The sequence below is a fragment of the Crocodylus porosus genome, unplaced genomic scaffold, assembly GCF_001723895.1.
Source record: "Crocodylus porosus isolate Cpor-Errol unplaced genomic scaffold, CroPor_comp1, whole genome shotgun sequence".
Lineage (NCBI taxonomy): Eukaryota > Metazoa > Chordata > Crocodylia > Crocodylidae > Crocodylus > Crocodylus porosus.
In genome coordinates, this window is record NW_017728918.1 from 65,060,357 (window position 1) to 65,081,383 (window position 21,027).

The window sequence follows — 21,027 nt, forward strand, 5'->3', positions numbered from 1 at the left end:
CTGTCTGAGCCCCCAAGGTCTGGAACAGCCTGCCATCAGAGGTGGTTCAAGCACCTACATTGAACACCTTCAAGAGCAAATTGGATGTTTATCTTGCTGGGATCCTATGACCCCAGCTGACTTCCTGCCCTTTGGGCAGGGGGCTGGACTTGATGAACTTCCGAGGTTCCTTCCAGCCCTAATGTCTATGAAATCTATTAAATCTATGAAATATCCTGTTTACAGTTTACATCCTGTAAGCTAATGGCTTGTTATTCTTCAAGAGAAAAACCTATTATTTTGCAGAAGATGAATGAAATCTTGTAGACATGTTAAGTCTTAAACTGATCACGTCATACTCCCTGTAAAAGCAGTTAATTATTTAGTTTGGGTACAAAACATGAACAACATAATCCACTATCTTTACCAAACAGAAATATAGCATTGCCAGCTAATTAAACATAAATATATTACTGTACCTGAAAGGTGTAGCAACCCAATTGGGAGAGCTAATAGAATTGTTTTTATTACTGGGAATGGATTGCGGAACAGACTGTTTCAGTCTTGTTGATCCCTCAGTTAATTTCACCTCTTTATTCAAATGGAGGTTTTTTGTTCCTTGAAGACAGATTTTGTCTTTTACCTAAAAAAAGAAAACAACCGCACTGAAACAGTTTGGAATATTTTTTACTACTTTGAAACAACAATACAAAGGAAGTATCAGAAGCAATTCATCTCATCTGCATTACTTACATCATTTAAACTGACAGGACGACAACACACACACACACACACACACACACGCACACTGCATGCAAGCCAGATATGAATGACTTTACAAGGTTAAATATATTATAAGCTCAGTAACAAAATATTTCTCTTAAAGATTTAGGTGCCTAAAATGAACTTTTAATACTTGAGACTGATGTGCACATATGTACGCATCCATCTCAGTGCTTGTGAAGTTCATTTCTCTCTACAGTGCCTTTCTAATTATCCTCTTATCGTGATTATTTAGGAAAGATTTTTTTAACAAATAACTGTCCATGAAAATTAGCTCTATTTTACTCATTAAGAAGTTGCCTTCTTTTTCAGAAATGAGAACAGGATACAAATTACACAATGCAAGTGTAAGAGAACAGAGAATTGAAAGAGAGAAAAAACAGGCTAAGAGTTCTCTAATATGGAGTTTAGAAGCTTACTGTAATGCCATACAAACAAAACATAGCTGACAAAATACACTTTACAAATTTTTAACAGATAAATGGCATTAAGAAAAGTCTCTTTCAATAAGACACACCAAACAAAAGGGGGGAGGGCTGTTTTGTTTTGTTTTTAAAGATATACAGAAGCATTAAACATTTAAGTAAAGCATGTGTGGTGGAAGCAGGGGTAAGAGGAAAAACAACAAAAATGCCCAACCTCAGTCTTATCGGTTGGAAATCCTTTCATGAAGTCAGGGGACTGCAAGTCTCTGGGGCTGCTCATTCCTGCATAACTACCTTCAGAATCAGATGTTAGTTCTTGAAGTGACTCTACAGAGTTGGCCTTCTCCATTTTTACTAAACCTAAAATTTAGAACATGGAGAAGGAATATTAGATCATGATAAACAGGTTTATAATGCAGCATGCAAAGCTATAAAGCTACCTTATATTTTGAACAATTTAAGAATCATGAGACTTATGGTCTAATAGACTAGTTCACTGCAGTTTAACAGCTGCAAGTAATTACCAATCATTTTCAAGCATTCTCACAACCAATAGAAAGACAGCTTCTTTTCCTGTTCTTTTCTCTACCCCAATTTATGCCAACTGTTGCAATAGCTAAAGCTATTTTGTTAATAAGGAAAGTATTTTACTTTTTTTATTATTTCCCACAACTTGGCCAATGAAAATGGACTAAACACTTCCTAGCCTTATTTCTTTCTAGGTCTCTTAGTGGTATACAGCGGCACAGGAAAAATACCCATTAGTTTTATAAAATGGGATTTTCCACAAAATCTAAACCTGAAAACAAACTGTCAGATAAATGCAAGTTGAAAAAGGAAAAACAAAAATAACAATCTTTTAAATACAGACTATTTGCCAAAAAGGTGTGTTAAACAAAAAAAATCTTGTAAGGATGATAAAGTATAATGTTGCACATGGAACCTGTAGAGGGTGGACTCTGAATTATATCTGAAAGATTGTATCCTCCAGAGCTGTCTGACCGTCTTCGTGGCTTCTTTTTTGCCTTTGTTTTTGCCTTTTTGAGAAGAGCTTCCCTGTAACAAAAGGGGATAATGGTGTGAGTATTTCCAAATAAGGCAAACTTATTTTAGGTAACAAGCCCATCTTTCATAGCATCTTTCAGGCCTCAGTATGAGCAGCTATATCCCATGTATCAAACATCTCTACAGGAGCATGTAGCAAACTAATGAAGTTTCTCTATCATGATTAGACTCTTCCTCTTACACTCTTGACACCTGCAAAAGTGTTATACCAGATATGGGTTTTTAATGTATTTGGCACTCCAAAGGCACAGAATGCAAGCAAAGAAAGGTGGTAAAACAATAACTGCAAAAAGTGGTAACTGGAACCAAAAATTCAAGCTTATTTTTGAAAACTGAACCACATTCCTTTTTACTACACAATCTCACTACTAAAAATAATTTGAACATTTTTCTCCAGAATTAATACAGAAGCAGACTCCTCAGATCCTGCCCTTCTTTCATTTTCCTCTAGCCACCTACTTCTCTTACTTTTGTTACTTCTCTTTCTAATCCAACAAAACATTTTTTCAGTGAAGTTTTCCTTTAACATTTTCATTATGTCCACCCTTCCCCTTCAGATCACTTCCCTGATTTCCCCTCCTCCCCCAACACGATGTAGTTTAAACTGTTCATCAAGGGGGTCCATAATTACATTCCTACTCTTCTCTCCACCGAACTTGTGTCTTTTGCCAGCTCCATTTACCCCATTTTAATTATGATAGATTAAAAGGAAAGGTTTTCCTGTAACTGGAGAGACACTTCTGGAGAGAAACAGTTTCTGAAGGAAATAAAGGTTTTACACCTTTTTATTTTTATATTTCAATTTTATATCCATCAATTGGGTTCTACCAACATCTTTGACTTCCAGCTGTGAACTAACTAGCATGCTCTAAAGGATGCTGTTTAACTGGTCAAAGTGCTGAATGGCAAGAACTGCCGAGACCAACAATTTTAGCAATCTAAAGGAGAAAAAAAGAAGAAGAAATAAGGAAAGAAATACCTAGTTTGTTCTGTGGTAATTTCTTCTTTCAAAAACACAAAATTTTCTCCATCTTCAGGTTCCAAAGAGCTAATATCAGGTCCATCTTGATATGGAGTAACCACCCTCCTGACCATAGCTGGAATCTGTAGTATCAAAAAATATTACATTCCTTATCAGTTATATACCAGAAAACTGGCTATTCTTTGTAGAGGTACCAGACTGCAGTTATTTAAATATATACTTTCACAATGAAGGTAATAACACTATTACACATTAAAACCCAAGAAACTTTGTAGTTTTAAACAAAGAAAAAGCAGAATTACTTTACAGATGACTTAGAATCTGAGAATTCATTTAACTCTGAACTGCCTAGAACAAAGGTCAGCAATGTACAGCGCACAGACCAGATCCAGCCCACAGCACCATTTTTATTACGTCCGCAGGGAGAAAGCAGCAGTGGCAGCACTGTAGGTGGGGAACCGGGTGGGGGCAGACAGTGGGAAGGTAAGCAGTGATTGTAGCTGCAATGGCACAAGCTAGCTTGCAAATAGCTTGTGCTCATAGCTAAAACTCTATTAAAAGTGGCTTCAGCCCCAAAATGTTGCCAACCCCTGGCCTAGAATAACTGACAGATAAATGCTGCAGGCTTATGCACACATGCCAAATCTCGTATTACTATGGTATACTAACAAGGGAAGAGGAAAGCCAAATAAGCAGCTGTCCCCTATGCTATCAGTTCTGCTAAATAAAATGTCCTATTTTCCAATATTTTTTCCACCATATGTAATTAGCTGACACTTGTTAGTTTGCTGAAGTCATTCTAGAACTTAGTTTCTCTGGTCTCACTGATTCAATTAATGGTTTTTACTAATGGCATTAATGGAATGCAGATTGCTGCACCCTGCCATGGCTAGTGAACAAAGAACGTCAGAAATAAAGAATAAACGTTAAACTTATTTCTGGGTTGAATGCTACACAGCACACCTAGTATGGGCATATGCAGAGTAAGTATATGGGATGTTTTCATGTTTCTTTTAAACAGAGTGACTTTCCATCAAATGATAAATAGCTTACCATCTTTCTGTAATAAATGGAAAGTTCCTTCAAAACTTCATCACTTAAGACTTGAAGAGTCCTAAAATAAAATACACAGTTATAGGCCATCTCAACTACTATCCTTTGTTTTACTACCTCCCCACGAATCCCAACATGAATCTGTGTGGTTCAAATAAATCAGTGTTCCAAGTACATACTAAATATGTAGAGACAGTAGTCCTTAAATACAGAAATAACAGTCATTAACATCCCAGCACAGATATATAGGCAAATGGTAAATTAAGTCATCATGTACCTTTTCATGCTCTTTGGTGCCCCTGGGATACAGCACAGGGGCATTTATATGCATACGTTTGTCTGCTCCAATGTGGAAACCCACCTTCAATGTATTTTAGTTGAAAAGGGCACCGCAGCCATTTTCTCAGCACCGATGCACATTTCACCATTTATACAAATGGATGCAACGCAGCACCTGGCACTTTTAAAAGTGCCCAGCACTGCATCGCATGCGTGGAGCATCTGTCCAAACATTCCAAGCCCTGAAGCAGTTTCAAGTTGTCTAAAGCACTGCATGGTATCATGCTATATAATTTTTAACCAACTGACCATAAATATTTGCTCTTCATCCTTTGGAAATGTTACATTTTCCCCCCAGTTGCCCTAGATCCAGGTTCAGGGTGAGAAAAATACAATCCTGCAGCCGTGACAAATTTTTCCCATGCAACAGAAGGTAACAATTTAAAAAGTGCTCTGTCAACTCAGAGCCAGACATGGTTCTTTGGGTGAATCCGATATCTTTTATTAGACCAACTTAAACAGTTGGGAAAAAAATTTTAGCATGCTTTTTAAATTTGGGGGAAATTTTTTTTCCTCCAAATGATTTAAGTTGGTCTAATAAAAGATATCAGATTCACCCAAAGAACCGTGTCTGCCTATGCCCTTAAACCAACATGGCTATAACCTATACCCCTATCACAGCTGTAAATAGGAAAAGGACACTTTGTACAAATGAATAGTGACAGCATTTAGCTTCTCAAAAGAACCTCAGTAAGTTCTTATCTCTAACTGGGATGCATCTGGCCCTTCCAGATTTGAGATGTGGCATATTTTAATTAGGAATAAATATAATACAAGAAGTTTAATAATTGTAGCTCCAAGACACATAGTTAGGCTACTAGTTAAAATGATAAATTATATTTAGACATGAATAAATACAAAAGTTCCCAAAAAAAGTCAAACTCTAAACAGTTTGAATTTAGAGGTTTAAGGGGTGGGAGGGATTTAAGACTATCGTCCAATAAACAGATTCTACACCTGAAAATTATAACAAAAATGTATATATTTTCCACATATACAATCTAATTATTGGGGGGATCATCTTAGTTTAGAGTAAATATAGTATATAAAATTCTTACTCATTCTTCCAACAATCCAATCTTTTGACAACAGAAGCTTTAAATATGCTGTTTAAACACCTCCTCTTACCTTGCTTCAAGTAAAGCTGCCATATTCAGTGCTATGAACTGCAAGCAAGAAAGTTTTAACTGTTCAGCATTATACATTGCTGAAAACTCCAGAAGTTCAGCAGCATTCCTCAAGGTAACTGAAAAAAAAGGAAATATGAGAGACTGAATTGGACAACATGCTCCAATTCTGTTTTATTCATTTGCTACTCAGAGACATACAGACATAAGATTTAAAAAATGAAATCTCCCTTCCTGGACCATTATAAATAAAAAGACTAATACTTAAGTGGTGCTCTGTGTAGGATAAGGACAATACTTTTATATAACATGAAAGTGACTGTTGCTTTACAAAAAAAAAAAGAACAATTCTTGCTAAGAAAAATGTTTAGTCTTAACAGAAAGCAGCCCCGAATATGGTGAAAATAGACAAAGCGGGGGGGGGGGGGGCAAAGATTAAAACTAACAGAAGTAACAACAGTCATTTCCCATTGTGAATGAAGCTGAAGATCTGATATTTTCCTGTAATTGAGAAAAAATGAAAGAGGGGAGGAGTGAAGACAGAAGTGAAGAAAAAGCAAAGCAAAAGAAAGAAGTACATATTGAGGGAGGATGGCTGGTACTGGACCAGGAAGGCTTTCCAGCCTTAAAGGCAGAGAAGCATCATGGAGAAGAGACATGGATGAACAAAGGAGAGAAAAAAAGAGCAATACAAGAATTAGCAAAAGGGTATGAATCTGGACATAATTTTGTAGTGTCTTAAAGGCAAAGCAATTAAATTTTTTATGTTAGAGACTGATTACTGGTGAAAGTCTGAGACAGATGACGCTGCAAGCAGCAGAATTATTTTTGTTCTGGAATGCCAGACAGATTGAATGGACATGGCTAGGGCTGTCCAGATATGAGAAAGTAACAAGTGTCCATGGAGAGATAAAAGAAGTTAAGTATAGTGTAATTAAAAAATATATATATTTCAACAACAGAGTACTTTAATGAATAGTTAGTGTCCCGTCCCGTCCCCCCACATTAAAGAGAGTGGTAAAACTCACGTTTTTCTGTAATTGCAACTTCACAAACTTCTTTTAGGCGAAATATAAGGAGCTGGTCTGCTACCACAAGGACATTGCATATAAATTCCACATTTTGAGATTCTGGAAACAGAAGGGGAGTTGCAAACTTGAAAAATAATTTAAAGAAGTTTCAACACAAACCACCTTGCATCATCATTGTTTTGGGCACCATGGCAGATGTAGACTATGGCAGTTCCTAAAATATGACAACTTAGTAGCAACATTAAAAAAAAGAAAAATCTGAGAATGAGCTCTTAAAACATATGGCACTGTATAAAAGAAATTAAGGTACTTCTGGGAAACACAATAATGACAAAGCAAAGCAAAGAGGAAGACAAAATCCAGGATTAAATGCCTGGCCCCAAGGCTAAGTACAGACAGTCAAAAAGCCCAAGGCTAAATCGACTCACTCTTCACAGGTTATTTTAAGCTGCACAGTAAACAGACATTCCCTTTTGATTCTGGAAATGCTGCCACATACTGGCAGTGGACCAGAAGCTGGGGTCGCTAGAGCATGCCTCCCTGCTCGGCTGGAGCAGACAGCTTAAGGCAAAACTAGCCCACCCAGCCTGCACAGGGGGGTTGCAGGGGAGGTGCAAAGCATCCTGGGATGCTGGGGGACTGTGAGTTAACTTGAATCTGGAGAGGATCTGGGGGAGAAGTTCAATAAACCAATTTAACCTAAATCAGTTAAGTCTGATACTACATCCATCCAGGTTCATCTTAAACTGCTTTCAAAATGACTGAAATTGGTTTACGTGCACTGAACTTCTGTCCTGTTACAGGTTTGAACCAGTTTATGATCACTGATACCGGTTTGTGTGTAATGTCAGTTCCTACCCTAAATGACATCACACTGGTTTGGGTCTATCAAATATACTTTGGCAGACAAAGTTCTTTGGGTAGATGAAATATCTTTCATTAGACCAACTAAACAGTTGAACAAAAACGTTGTTTACAAGTTTTTGGGCACAAATACCCTTCTTGAGACATGGGAAGAGTCTGAAGAGAGTGTCCCTATGCCTGAAGAAGAGTGTTTGTGCCCAAAAGCTTGCAAAGAACTATTTTGCCAACTACAGTAAAAGTTCTGTTATCCAGCATCTTACAAGCTGGCATGTTCTGCTAACCGGCAAGCCAGCTTGTAAAATGAAATGAAACTGAAAGTGCCCACCATGGCACTTCCGGCTTCTCTGAGCCCCCACAGCTGAGAGCAAAGCAGTCTGCGCTGCTGAGGCCCCAAGGCCCGGGGGCATAACAGGCTGTGTGGGGCTGTACAGGGCCCGCCTCCCTGTCCCACGGGGCCCACAGGAGGGGCGGCGATGCCTTTAGACCAACACGGCTACAACTAACAATCCTGAAACATACTTTTGCTTTAATCATAAAAAGCTTGACAAAATTCAACTAAAACAAAATTGTATTTTGCTATTTGAAGAGCCTGTTGCTATTGAAGACATGCAGCAAATATATTCCAGTTCCGTTTACAATGTTCTGAAATTGTATTATCATTGTCACCTTTTACTGCAAGAGCTTCATCTGTATAGATGTAATCCAGTATTATTTGTAGTATGTCAGAATGGATTGGCATTTTCAGAGCTGCACGACAGGAAGCCTAAATGCAACAGGAATAAAAGTAAATGGCCATTTAAAGAAGTGAAAGGTAAAATTAAAATGCTAATATGGCTTAGATTTGAAAATCTACATTATAGGTAGATAATTGTGTAAGAGCTGCTTAAATTCTACCTTGAGAACTGCTTTCTCCTAAAAAAGCCAATTAAAATTAGCTCAACTTTTAAATATCTTTTTCAGCAGTTTCTTGGGTATTCAACAAATTCTAGATCTCCCCTGCTGATCCCAGGTAGTCTTTATATCTTAACTTACAGAAAATAAATAGCATTCTATTTACTCTATTGTCACACATTTTTATATCAACTGCTACTGATCACATAATATTTAAAAGGTAGGACTGGCAGGGCATGCAAAAAGTCATTTAGCCCAACCCCCTCCTCAAAGTGCAAACAATCCTATCCAAAATATCCATGTATTTGTGTAGTTTTAAGGATAGGGTAGATAAACAACCTTTTCATGCAACTACCAAGCACATAGCACAAAGACACCAGGAGCACCCTAACCTGCCACAGTAAAGTGTGGGATCAAGGTCACTGATAATGTTCTGCCGCTGGAAAGTTGTTAAATAAACTCAAGAGACCCAAAGAAGAGGACCATGTCACTTGTACAGAGGAAGGCAAAAACTCCAAAAGTCCATACCAATTTGACTGTGGGGTAAAACTCTTTCCTGACTCCAAATGTGACAAATAGTGTGAGTGTTGGGACAAAACCTTCTAACCAGGAATTTTAATTCTTGCAGGGGCATACAGACACCACAGTGAAAGTCCACAGTCTTGGCTACAGCTAACACCAAATGCTTCCAAAGACAGAAAACAAAAACAAAAATCCCAAACCCTGATGCCTGTAGCGACAAAAGGGAAGAAGAATCATAGAAAATTAGGGTTGGAAGGGTCCTTAAGAGGTCACCTAGTCCACCACTCTGCTCAAAGCAGGACCATCCCAGCCAAGACTTTGTTTAGCCAGGTCTTAAAAACTTCCAAAGATGGAAATTCCACAACCTCTCTGAATAACCTGTTCCTAGTGAAAAAGATCTTCTTAATAACTAAACTGGCCTTGCTGCAACTTGAGACCATTGCTCCTTGTTCTGTCATCTGTCACCACCTGAAAACAGTCTAACTCCATCCTCTCTGGAACCACCCATCAAGTAGGTGAAGACTGCTATTAAATCCCCTCTCAGTCTTCTCTTCTCCAGGCTATGTGAGCCCAGTTTCCTCAGCCTTTCCTCAGAAGTCATGTCCCCCAGCACCCTAACCATTTCTATTGTCCTCTGCTGAACTCTCCAATTTGTCTACATGCTTTCTGTCACAGGAGGCCCAATACTGGACACAGTACTCCAGAGAGATTAACACATAACAAACATTCACCTCTCCATTGCAAAGTGCCACCTTTTGAATGACAGATTCAATTCCACTCTAAGTTAGTGAACTTTAAGGCTAGGTACAGGTGTTCAAAAAAGCTTGAGGTGGAATTGATCTAAGTTGCACAGTTTTCTGTAAGCAAAGTAGTTTAGATCAGTAGCAAACAGAATATCCACCCCTTTTTGGGGGGGGAGGGGGGGGCGCAAGGAAGAGGGAAATGGGACAGATCTTAGACTGGATTCTGCCATTTTTAAACCAGGTTGTATGTGCTGAACTTCTGCTCTGTTACAGATATAGACCAGTTTCCAAGCATTTATACCAGCATAAGTGTAATGTATATACATGGTTTAAAAAATTTAAGAAAATGTAGGCTGTGGCACAAGATGAGGAGGTCAAACAGGCATGAAGTTTTGTGAGGAAGTAATTACAGAATCATGAACCCTTAACAGCCCCATCTTGTCAATAGCTTCTCTTCTCTTCGCACTGCTAACTGATGTTAATTGCACTTTCAAATTGAGCGAGGAAGCCTATGACCATCAGGTTCCAATCACTTACTGTCAGTTAAATTAAAAATGAGACATTGAATTGTATGTGGAAACTAAAAACCGAAGCCCTTACATATACTATACTAAAGAATATGCAATACAAGCATACTGTAAAAAAGTGGATTATTGCATTCTGTGCTTTTTGAAGCTTTGAATATTCTTTGGGTCCATGAAGAAAGCATTATAGTAACCAGGTTTCAGGTGACAAAGGCAAAAATAACTAATGAGGCCCAAAACCTTCTAACCAGAAGCAAACTAAAGTAAAAAAAAAAAAGTTCTTGTTTTAGGCAAAACAATTTTCTTTTGTCTCCTGCTGTTAAATCCATAAGAAAAGAGCAAGACATCAGTAAATGCCACCAACCAAAATATCTGTATTGGGCTTAATGGCAAAGAGGGAACTGCAATCTAGGTGATGAATGGGATTAGTCATTAATTCATGAAGCAAATACTGCTCAAGTTCCTTCACCTAAAATTACTAAACAGCCTCCATGCATTTCAAAGTTAAAGTAAAAACTGTGCTTGAGACTAAAAACAATAGCTTTTTTTCTATGTGGGGAAATGCTATTGATACTCATATATTTAAACTTAAGATAAGAAAAAGTTTACCTAGATAGAATGAGACAGGATTTTCAGTTCATTTAAATAAGGAATTAAGGTTGATTGGCCTAAGGAAGCAGCTGTAACTTAAGTAGATAGATTTTCTTATCTTTTAACTCAGCACAGTTAATGTGGAAATTACCGACAGGAAAATAATGCCTCACAATGCTACTTTCTTTACTTTTATTAGGACTGAAGAAAGGAATGGGAAAAAGAAAAAAGTGCTGGGTTTTTTGTTCGTTTCATTTTAGCTCATGTTAACAAGGAACCGATGAGCAAAAAGTTACTGTTGCTACTAGGTAAATTCAGAAAACCATCAAGTTAAGGGTAGTTAAGATAACTTATAAATTTGATTGGTTTTCAATAGATCATATGCATTTCATTTATATATTTTCAATACATTACACACACAACTAAACAGTATTTTGGTCACATATTCAGTTGACTGCAATCTGTCAACAATGAAATAACGAAGAATTTAACCACATATTTGCAATGAGTCTGTATGTCTCAGCACTGTTGAGAAGATACCTGTACTATACGAACACTTATGTAAATATTATTAAGACTTGCTCTGATGGAAACTAACACTCTTCCAAAGGTTATAAATGCAAAGAGAGAATTTTTACAATAACAAAACTTAGTTGCAATAGAATTTTTTAATATAGCAACAGCTATTATCCCAGAAGTTTGCTTTTGTATTTAAAAAAACCTGCCACATTCATAACATTTACATCAAGTTTGATGTGAAACAGCTTTTGAATGGCTCAAAATAAGAATTGTTGGTTGAATAATTATTCACTATAAAAGTAAAAAACACAGATCTTGTAAGAATTTTAAAGAGTTTCCATTGTTTTCTGGAACATGCTGTTTTTGAAGTAGGAATAATTCACTCATGCAAGGCTAGAACACAAACAATATAGCATATATTTTCAGCTAGGCAAGCTTACCTCAATCCAAGAGCTGCTTAGCATGCTATGAAAATAGTCTGGAAAGAAAAAAGGTCAATTTAAGACATGATAACAGGTAAGTTACTGTGAACAACACAGGCTAAAAATATTATATACGTACCAAGTCTTGCACAGAGTACGCATTTATGACATGGGAATTCCTTTCCATCTACAGATTTCAGGGTCACATCACAGAGGTATGAACTACAAGATATTTAAACACAATTTAGAATCATGACAATCCTGAAGCTACTGAGTAAATGTAAACTCTACAAGAGATTAAATTTCTTTTTTGATACATGAAACTAGATATTTTGATAGGTTTTGACTTATATTTCAAAGAAGGGATGGAATTACAAACACTTAGCTAGAAATATAACAAATTCTAACATTAATAGTAGTAAGCAAAAGGTAAACAAAGCAGAACAAGTTTCTCAGCGTTAAGATAAAAAAGAAGTAACATCCATGAAAAGGACTTCCCTTAAAAGCAGGCTTACCTTCCTTTACCACTTCACCAACTATGGTCACATATTATTCAGCATTAATTCAAAGCCGTAACCATACACGTACAATGGTAGGCTTGAAGCAAGATTGATTTGTGGTTTTGTTTAAAACTTATCTTTGCTAACTTAAACTAGGATAGCTTGACAGCACATCTTTCAGGAGTGAAAACTATCCATTGATCCACGTGGGGGGGAAAAATGTCTGAAATGTTTTCTATGAAAGATTTAATACTTACTTAAACAGGAATAGTCTATACCAAAGGTGTTCAATTCCCAGCCCACAGTCATCAAGTCATCTAGCTCACCAGGCTCCCCATGGGTGTAAAATTCTGCTCCCATTCCCCTACCATCAACTTAATTGCTACTCCTATGCTACCAAATTTTTTAGACCCATGAAGATCCCAGATAACATCAGCAGAAAATCGGTCCCGGGGGCGGGCAAGAGCCAGATCTTGGTGCAAGTGACTGAGCCAAGGCTGCACAGGTCTCAATCCCAGCACCGACTGCATAGACTAGCCTCCTGCCACTCATCCCACCTGCAAGCCTGAAAGGTTGAGCATTAGTGGGCTATACTATGTAAAAAGAATTTCCAAGCACAAATAGTAGTAAAGCATCAATTCAGGCACAAAGGAAAATGTTTCAAATATCATTAAGTAAAACTTGTACATTTCTAACTGCCTCCCCCATCTCTCCCCCACCCTCAAGAAACAGCAGCCTCTCACCATTTCTTCTGGTTTAATTTTGGTTTGTTTCCATTTTTCTTGTTGACAACATTAATTTTCCCATTTTCTAATCTGACTCCATCCAACCTGTAAGGCACAAATGCGTATCTCAATTATCTAATTATTGTTAGATTACACGGGTGAGAAAGTAAATTTGAAAAACAATATGACTTAAAAATTGAACATCTGTACATAGCCTATGGGGAGAATCACTGGTCTCCTGGCAGAAACTAAAAGTTTATATAGATGTTCAGGCTTTTTCTCCTGAAGCAAAAAAAAAGCCACTCCAGGGAATCAGGGTTAAATCACTCCTGAGAGTTACACCCAGGGAACCAAACATCTATATGCTTTCCCCAGGATAAACAAAAGAGAAAAGGCTTCCTGCTTTCCTGAAACTGGGGTCACCCCGATTTCGAGAAAGTGTGGAGGGCAGCCATTTTCCCTACCTTCCCACACAACAAGGGGAGAAGAGAAGCAGCTGTGGCTCCCTGCCTCTTCCCCAAACCAGGGAGCCCTTGGTTTAGGAAGAGGCAGGGGACTTTGCCTGCTTCTGCTTCCTGCCCCCACCACCCAGCTGAGCAGCAGGGTGATGATTTAAAAGCCAGCACTCAGGAGCTGAGCTCTGGGAAAGTTTGCTGGCTCCTCCAGGAGCCTAGCTCCTTGCCACCCAGCAAGTGATGGGGCAGCAGTTTAAAAGCCAGTGGGTGAGAGCAGGCCATAGGTCCCTGAGCACTGCTCTCAGCTGCTGGCTTATAAAATTGGTGCCCCACCACTCAACTTGGCAAAACTGGAAGCCAAGTCAGGAAGACTTTCCTGGAGTCGATCCCAGCCACTAGCTTTTAAACGCTGCTCAACTGAGTGGCAGGGCAGCAAGGGGAAGCTCATGGGAGCTGGCCTGGGGAAAACCTCTGCATGCTTGGGTCCTGGCCCCTCCAGCTTTTAAGTCACCATCCCTGCCAGCTAGTAAAGTGGCAAGGAATGTAGGGGAAGCTGGAGGGGCTGGAAGTACGGTTGCCAACCCAAAAATGTTTTATACTGCAAAATTAACTGACAAGCAAGCTTGGTTTTTTTTGTTTTGTTTTTACTGATCATGTTTTTAGTGGTGTATATTTTACATAATGTACATAATTTACATTTGCCAGGTCCTGCTTTGCCACCAGGCCTCAGAAGGGCTGGATTCAAATTAGGAGTTTAACCCCAAGCATAGCAAAAAACTAACTAAAGCTTAGTTATCAGTAAAAGAATCTTGGGCTGGCAAACCTGCTCATTTGCAATAGAAGTAACCATATTACTCTAATCCAGGGGTCCCTTATTCACTCTCATACCCCAACTGCACACTGAACCATGCTACCCCTTGCAACTAACCCTCATCCTTACCCCAACCGGTCCTGCTGCCTCCAGCCTAACCCAACCAACTCCCAGAGAAACCTACCTGCAACACAACAGTATTACAGGATGGGAAACAGCAGCAGCACATGGGGTGCAGACAGAAGTGACATTTATCATGCAATTTGCCACTTGAAATCACCCTAAAGCCATGCCCAAACAGAAGAGTACAGCTGCAAAGCCCTGCAATAGCCATGGCAAATTAATCCTCATTATATGAAGGTTCAAATGAAGCTGCTCCTAAGTGAAGCAACTTAATTTGTCTGCTCTAGCTGCACCACAGGAAGCTGCAGCTACTGTCTCTGGATGGGAAGTCAGGGGAGGAGGTCCCTTCTGGAGTTCTTGGCTCCACTGGAGCGGGGGCAGGGCTGGTAGATTGGAGCTCAACTTGGGAGAGGGGGGCTCTAATCTACCCACCCCTCCACCCCACTCCAGCAGGACTGAGAAAACCCCAGAAGGGACCTCATTCTCCTGCCTTCTTCCCACTCCCAACCAGAAACTGCAACAGAGCTGGGAGAAGCAGAACCAGGGGAAAATGCAGCCTCTCTCTCTGGACTGGCTCCAAACTGGAGCCCATCTTCCACTCTCCTGAACCAACAAATAACACCTGTTGGATCAGAGGAATTGGTGTAATTCATGGCAATTTCTATGCATCACCATGATCCAGATCTGGGAGCTGCACTTCTGTCTGTGCCCATGGTTAGAAGGGGGGGGGGGGATTTACAAAGCCCCGAGAGAAGGCTTCCTGCAGTGCTATGCACTCTCTTACTCAGGTACCAGGTGGTGTTGCTGTTCCCTGTCTGTCCTTCAATCAATCTCTGGCTGTCCAGCTTCTTTCCAAGTGGGAGCTTCACAAAGCAGCCAGAATTTGATTGTTTTTACTGATAGTTCTTTATTTTTAATGGACTTTACAGATGGGCATTTTTAGCCTAACTTTTCAATTGTATCCTAAACAGTCAGTAAATTTATATAGATAGTTGGCAGCCCTGGCTGGAAGCCATTTGTACAGAAGCTTTCTACATCCTGGCTCCTGGCCCCTCCGGTTTCCATTTGCTACCTGTGCCACTCAGCTGACCCAGAGCAGCAGGGGGCAAGGCAGGCTTTTGTGCCAGGGCAGCAAGGATCAGAAGCTTTGCTGCTGCAGTGAAATGCTGCTGCCACAATCCATGCTTCTCTGGGTCAGCCAAGGAGCAGCATAGAGGCAAAGCAGGCTGCTATGTCCCTGCCACAAGGCTCGTGGAGCCCTTGCTGCACCAGCTGAGTGACCAGCTAATTGGCAGAACCTTCCCAGGCCATCTGCAGCAGCTCCTGCTTCCCAGGCAGGGGAGAAGACAGACTTGTCCAGTACTGGTCTCCCCTAATGGCTTGTCTATGAAACTCTCCAGCCACAGGGCCTAGAAGAACGTCTGTAGATTGGCTCCCAGACTCTTCCTATTGGAAGAACCTTCCTCCCCAAACCCTGTTTCCAAGACAGACAGACTGTGCCAGACAGACTAGGAAGAGCTGCAGCAGAGGGGTTCTTGCTGCAGCTGCTTTCCAGTCTCCCCCGCCCCAGCACACTTCTCCTGGAAACAAGGTATGCTACACAATTCCACCCATCTGCAGCAGCAACACTGGCTGTGGCACCCTTGAAAACATCTTGCAGCACTCCAGGGTCTCATGGCACTCTGCTTGAGAACTACTGATGTACAAACATTATTTTGAGAGGGAGTTATTGTTAAATGCAGTCTGTACCACAAGCCATGCCCAGCAAAAGTACTGCATACTGGGTCCATTTCAGAAGATATATTATTTGCATCATCTATCAAACACATTAAATCTCTCAGCACATAGCTGGGAAGTACTTTCATATGCTATCTTGTGCAAGAGTCCCAAGACCTGCTAAGGTTCTGAGAGCAGCTTCTTAAACCACAAAAGCACTGAGGGATCACAAATGCAATACAGTGCCAAATAAGAGGGCACGTTAAAACTGTTTGTTTTCACACTACTGTCCATGTACTAGTATCCATTAAAATGCATAGTCTCTTGAAGAATATCATGATACAATTACCTCAAACTCCTCCCAGCTGACATGTTTACAGAATATGTGAAAGTACAAAATTAGAAGACATCTATCTAAACAGGTTTAGTAATGAGAAACATTTCCATTTTCTGGGTAGGCTGACATTTGGGTCAGAGGGATAATTCACCAAGCAGCACAAGGCTGAGAACTCAAAAAAAAAAAAATCCCTTACCATACCTTATACTTAAATTGTCAAGCCCAAATTTCTTTGCAGCAACTTGCAACATTTTTATTGGGTTGATTTCTTCACCAGCAACTTTGCCTTTTTTAGAAGACTTAGGTTTGTTTTTCTGTCTGTCATTTATTACATGGACTTGATTACTTCTGTAAACCTCAAATGCAGACTTCTCATTAACATCTCCATCAAAACTCATTTTATTCAGGTTAGAAATTAGGGTATCATGGTAGTCTTCTGTTTTTTCTTTATACAGTATTTTTGGCTTGTAACCAGGTGTCAAAAGATCACAAGTGTCAGTGTACATGAACTGCAGAAGGTACACAAACAAATCTGGAAGAACTTTCTCTATCACATAAAGATCACATCCTACAACATCTTCATCTTTATGGTAGACTTTTGGAGAGTCTAGACAGTTGTCATCAGAAATGAACAGTTTCTCGAAGAAGTCAGAACGCATGGCCAAGATGTACTTGTGCACAGGATACGTCTTAGTGCCGATCTGAAACGTCACATCATGAATGTTGTCCATTTCATCAGTTTCTCTTAACAATTTTCTGAAGTCCTCAACAAAATTTGATGAGGAAACGCTTGGAATTTCATATAGACTAGAATACAATAAAATAATTTTTATTTGGTTGCATCTCATCAGAGCTATTTTAAAAGTAAAAGGACTCCCCCCACAATATTTAACTAGTGTATTTACTCCAATACAAAATGAGTGTGCCCCCCCACCTCTTAAATCAGCATAGGGAAAAAAAGCCCCTCACCATACAATCACTTCCAAGAAGATCTCACTAAATATAGTGTTTATCATTAAACTGCTGTCAAAAGCACCATGTGCGCAGCAATGAAAACCAACTACAAAGTTGATTAAATGCAAACAACACTAAGCATGACTATAAAACACACGGCCCACATTGGGCAAACATGCTCCTCGGAGCCTACCAAAAGGACAGGTTAATGCAGCCCATCTGAATAAGATATACAGTAGTGCCCATTAAACACTGTCCCCCTCAGTGCCAACTCTTTTTTCAAGCCATGGTGAGCCACAACATTGCATACAGCTCACCCAGAATGCTTTTGTTGTCCCCTCTCTCAAATCCAGTGCATATCATTAGTATAGTTCCACCCTCCATGATGTGAAGCCAGACCAAGTTGCCCTATGTCTTATCTGCATATACACTTTTGGAGCCCCCCAGGACTTGTGACAAGACCACCCTATTCCAGGCATGAGTGAGGGCTAACTAGCACATAGATCCTTTGGGGGGGGGGGGGAAAGAGGTCTAGAGTTCACATATATAGAGCAGTGCTGAGCTATGAATCACCATGGCTCGAAATGCTGTTGACCCTGGTAGGGTAAGTCATGAGCCTTTGGTTTTGAACTAATAGTTGCCCAGCAAGGCCCGGGGAGACAGGGATTAAGGACCCCCCACATCTGTCCTGCAGGTGCCCACCTTAGGGCCCTGAAGGTGCAGGTGAGGGAGCTCCAGGAGGAGGTTAACAGGCTGAGGGGAATCAGGGAGGTGGAGGATGAAATTGATGGCTATTTCCTTTCCCTGCAAAGTCACACACCCAAGGAAGAAGCACCTCGGGAAGTGCCCTCCACTGCAGAGTGGCAGACGGTCACCTCCAGAACCAGGGCTGCTCATAACACAGCAGTACCAGTTCCTCCAGTCCAACTGGAGAACAGGTACAAGGCCCTGGCAACTCTGGAGAAGGAACGAGAGGAGACAACTGGAGAGGAGGCAACTCCACACTCTCCACAATCCGAGCAGGCCAAAGAAGCTAAGCAGTCTTGGAGGAAAAAGCGGTGCGTGATCATCATAGGTGACTCCATCCTGAAAGCTCCAGAGGGCCCTATCTGTCGCCAGGACCCCCCGACACGCAAGGTCTACTGCCTACCTGGAGCAAAGATTCAGGACGAGAAGGGGATGATCCAGCCCACCGATTACTACCGCATGGTCCTAGTCCATGTGGGTACTAATGATGCAGCCAGGAGAAGCCCTGATCACCTGATGGCAGACTACCATGCTCTGGGGGGGCATGCTGAAGGAGATAGGCACACAGGTGGTTTTCTCTTCAGTCCTACCAGTGAGCGGACATGGAAGATGGCATGAGACGTGCATCACAGAGACCAACTGGTGGCTTCAGGAATGGTGGTCTCAAGGCAGGCTTTGGTTTCCTCGACAACAACCCGCACATCATGACAAGAGACATGCTCGGATGGGATGGGCTCCACCTTTCCCCTAAAGGTGGGCGTGCGTTTTCTTCTAGGTTGGCGGATCGCCTTAGGTGGGCTTTAAACTAGGCTCGTTGGGGGAAGGGGAAGACTAGGGCAGAGGAAGCCTTGGCGTGCCAAACCAAGCAACATCCACAAGTACAGCCCAGCCTAGGCCAATGACCGGAACATATACACAGGAAAGCAACAGGGGCCAGGGTAATGCTGAAAGTAGGGGGCTAGTGCACACATCCTCAGGCAGCCTCAAATGCCTCTCCACAAATACTTGTAGTATGGGAAACAAGTAAGAGGAATCTACCCTCCTGCTAGCTGACACAAACCCAGACATAGTGGGGCTCACTGAAACATGATGGGACCCAACACATGACTGGGCGGAGAATATCAAGGGCTATAGGCTGTACAGGAGGGATAGGACAAGGAGGAAAGGTGGCAGCATGGCGCTCTACATTCAGGAGGAATACACATCCGCATCAATTAGCAAAGAATCAGAGAAGGGGCACTCTGAAGTGCTATGGGTTAGAATACAAGGCAGTCAAAGGGAAAGAGATTTAACGGTGGGGGTCTACTACAGACTACCTAGCCAAGGGGAAGAGCTAGATCAGCAATTCTTAAGTCAGCTCAAGGAGGTAGTTAGGTCAAAGGATGTGGTCATCATGGGTGACCTGAACTTTCCAGACATCCGCTGGGAAGAGCAGTCAGCCAAGTCTGACTGCTCACATAGGTTCCTAGCCCAAATGCAGGACCTCCATTTAACCCAGGAGATGCACAGCTCCACTAGGGGAACTGCCGTGTTGGACCTGGTGCTGGCCACCGGTGATGACCTGGTGAGGGGGCTGCGGGTGCTCGAACACCTGGGCGACAGCGATCATCGCCTACTGGAATTCACCATCCAGTGCAAGATGGCAAAGGCCTACAGCAAGGCAGCAGCCCTAGATTTCAGGAGGGCAGACTTCAATGAGCTAAGGAGAATAGTCAGGGAAGCACTGAGGTCCCAGAGGGGAGGAAAGCCAAGTGACCAAGAAGAGTGGTCACTCCTTAAGGAGCCAATCGTCCAAGCCCAAAGGGAGGTAATCCCAACACGGATCAAAGGGGGCAGGAGGGCGCAAAAGCCCCCATGGCTTACCAAAAGCATCCGGGAATGTCTCCTAGCTAAAAGGGAGGCGTACACCCAAAGGAAAGGAGAGGCGATCACCAGGGAGGATTATACTGCGGTTGCTCGGGGATGCAGGGGGACAGTCAGGAAGGCCAAGGCAGAGGTGGAACTGGGACTAGCTTTCTGGATCAAGGACAAGAAGTCCTTTTTTAAATATATAGGGGGGCAAAAAGAAGGTTCTGGGTAACGTGGGGCCCCTGCAGGACACGCTAGGACATTTGGTCGTCACACCAGACAACCAAACTAACATATATATCGATTTCTTTGCCTCCATTTTCCTGAGCAGTGACCGGAACAACCACCCCCCACCCCACCCAGACCCCAGGGGAGGCGCACCTAGGCCAAGGGTTAGTGAGGAACCAGTTATGGAACTTCTGGAGGGACTGGATGTATTCAAATCAGCTAGTCCGGACGATCTCCACCCTAGAATACTGAGGGAATTAGCTGAGGTCATTGCAAGACCCTTGGCACAGCTCTACGAGCACTTGTGGTGCTCTGGTGTGGTGCCAGAGGACTGGAAGAGGGCCAATGTTGTTCCTATCTTCAAAAAAAGGGGAGGAAGGAGGACCCAGGAAACTATAGGCCAGTTAGTCTTACCTTAATCCTGGGCAAGCTTTTTGAGAGAATTATTCTGGCACATGTTCATGAGGGGCCAGCAGGGGAGATTATCCTTAGGGGCAACCAACACGGCTTCATTAGAGGCAGGTCCTGTCAGACTAACCTGGTGGCCTTCTATGACCAGATCACAAAATCCTTAGATGCAGAGGTAGCAGTGGACGTAGTCTTTCTGGACTTGCAGAAGGCCTTCGACACTGCCTCTCACCCTGTTCTCATTAAGAAACTGAGGGACTGTGGTGTTGAGACCTACACAGTCAAATGGGTTGCTAACTGGCTGAGGGGTCACAC

General features: G+C 41.5%; 1 protein-coding gene across 1 annotated transcript in view; it reads right to left on the reverse strand.

Moving 5' to 3' along the window:
• IBTK (inhibitor of Bruton tyrosine kinase) overlaps nucleotides 1-21,027 on the reverse strand; it is a 94,306-nt gene that overhangs the window by 35,500 nt on the left and 37,779 nt on the right. Inside the window, exons 11-22 of the mRNA XM_019538164.1 lie at nucleotides 16,729-17,334; nucleotides 13,104-13,190; nucleotides 12,000-12,082; nucleotides 11,879-11,916; nucleotides 8,315-8,411; nucleotides 6,782-6,883; nucleotides 5,755-5,872; nucleotides 4,288-4,348; nucleotides 3,232-3,356; nucleotides 2,131-2,243; nucleotides 1,402-1,547; nucleotides 459-622 (exon numbers count right to left, since the gene is read on the reverse strand). Of these exons, the coding sequence (XP_019393709.1) occupies nucleotides 459-622; nucleotides 1,402-1,547; nucleotides 2,131-2,243; nucleotides 3,232-3,356; nucleotides 4,288-4,348; nucleotides 5,755-5,872; nucleotides 6,782-6,883; nucleotides 8,315-8,411; nucleotides 11,879-11,916; nucleotides 12,000-12,082; nucleotides 13,104-13,190; nucleotides 16,729-17,334 (1,740 nt within the window). The remainder of the gene's footprint in view (nucleotides 1-458; nucleotides 623-1,401; nucleotides 1,548-2,130; nucleotides 2,244-3,231; nucleotides 3,357-4,287; nucleotides 4,349-5,754; nucleotides 5,873-6,781; nucleotides 6,884-8,314; nucleotides 8,412-11,878; nucleotides 11,917-11,999; nucleotides 12,083-13,103; nucleotides 13,191-16,728; nucleotides 17,335-21,027) is intronic.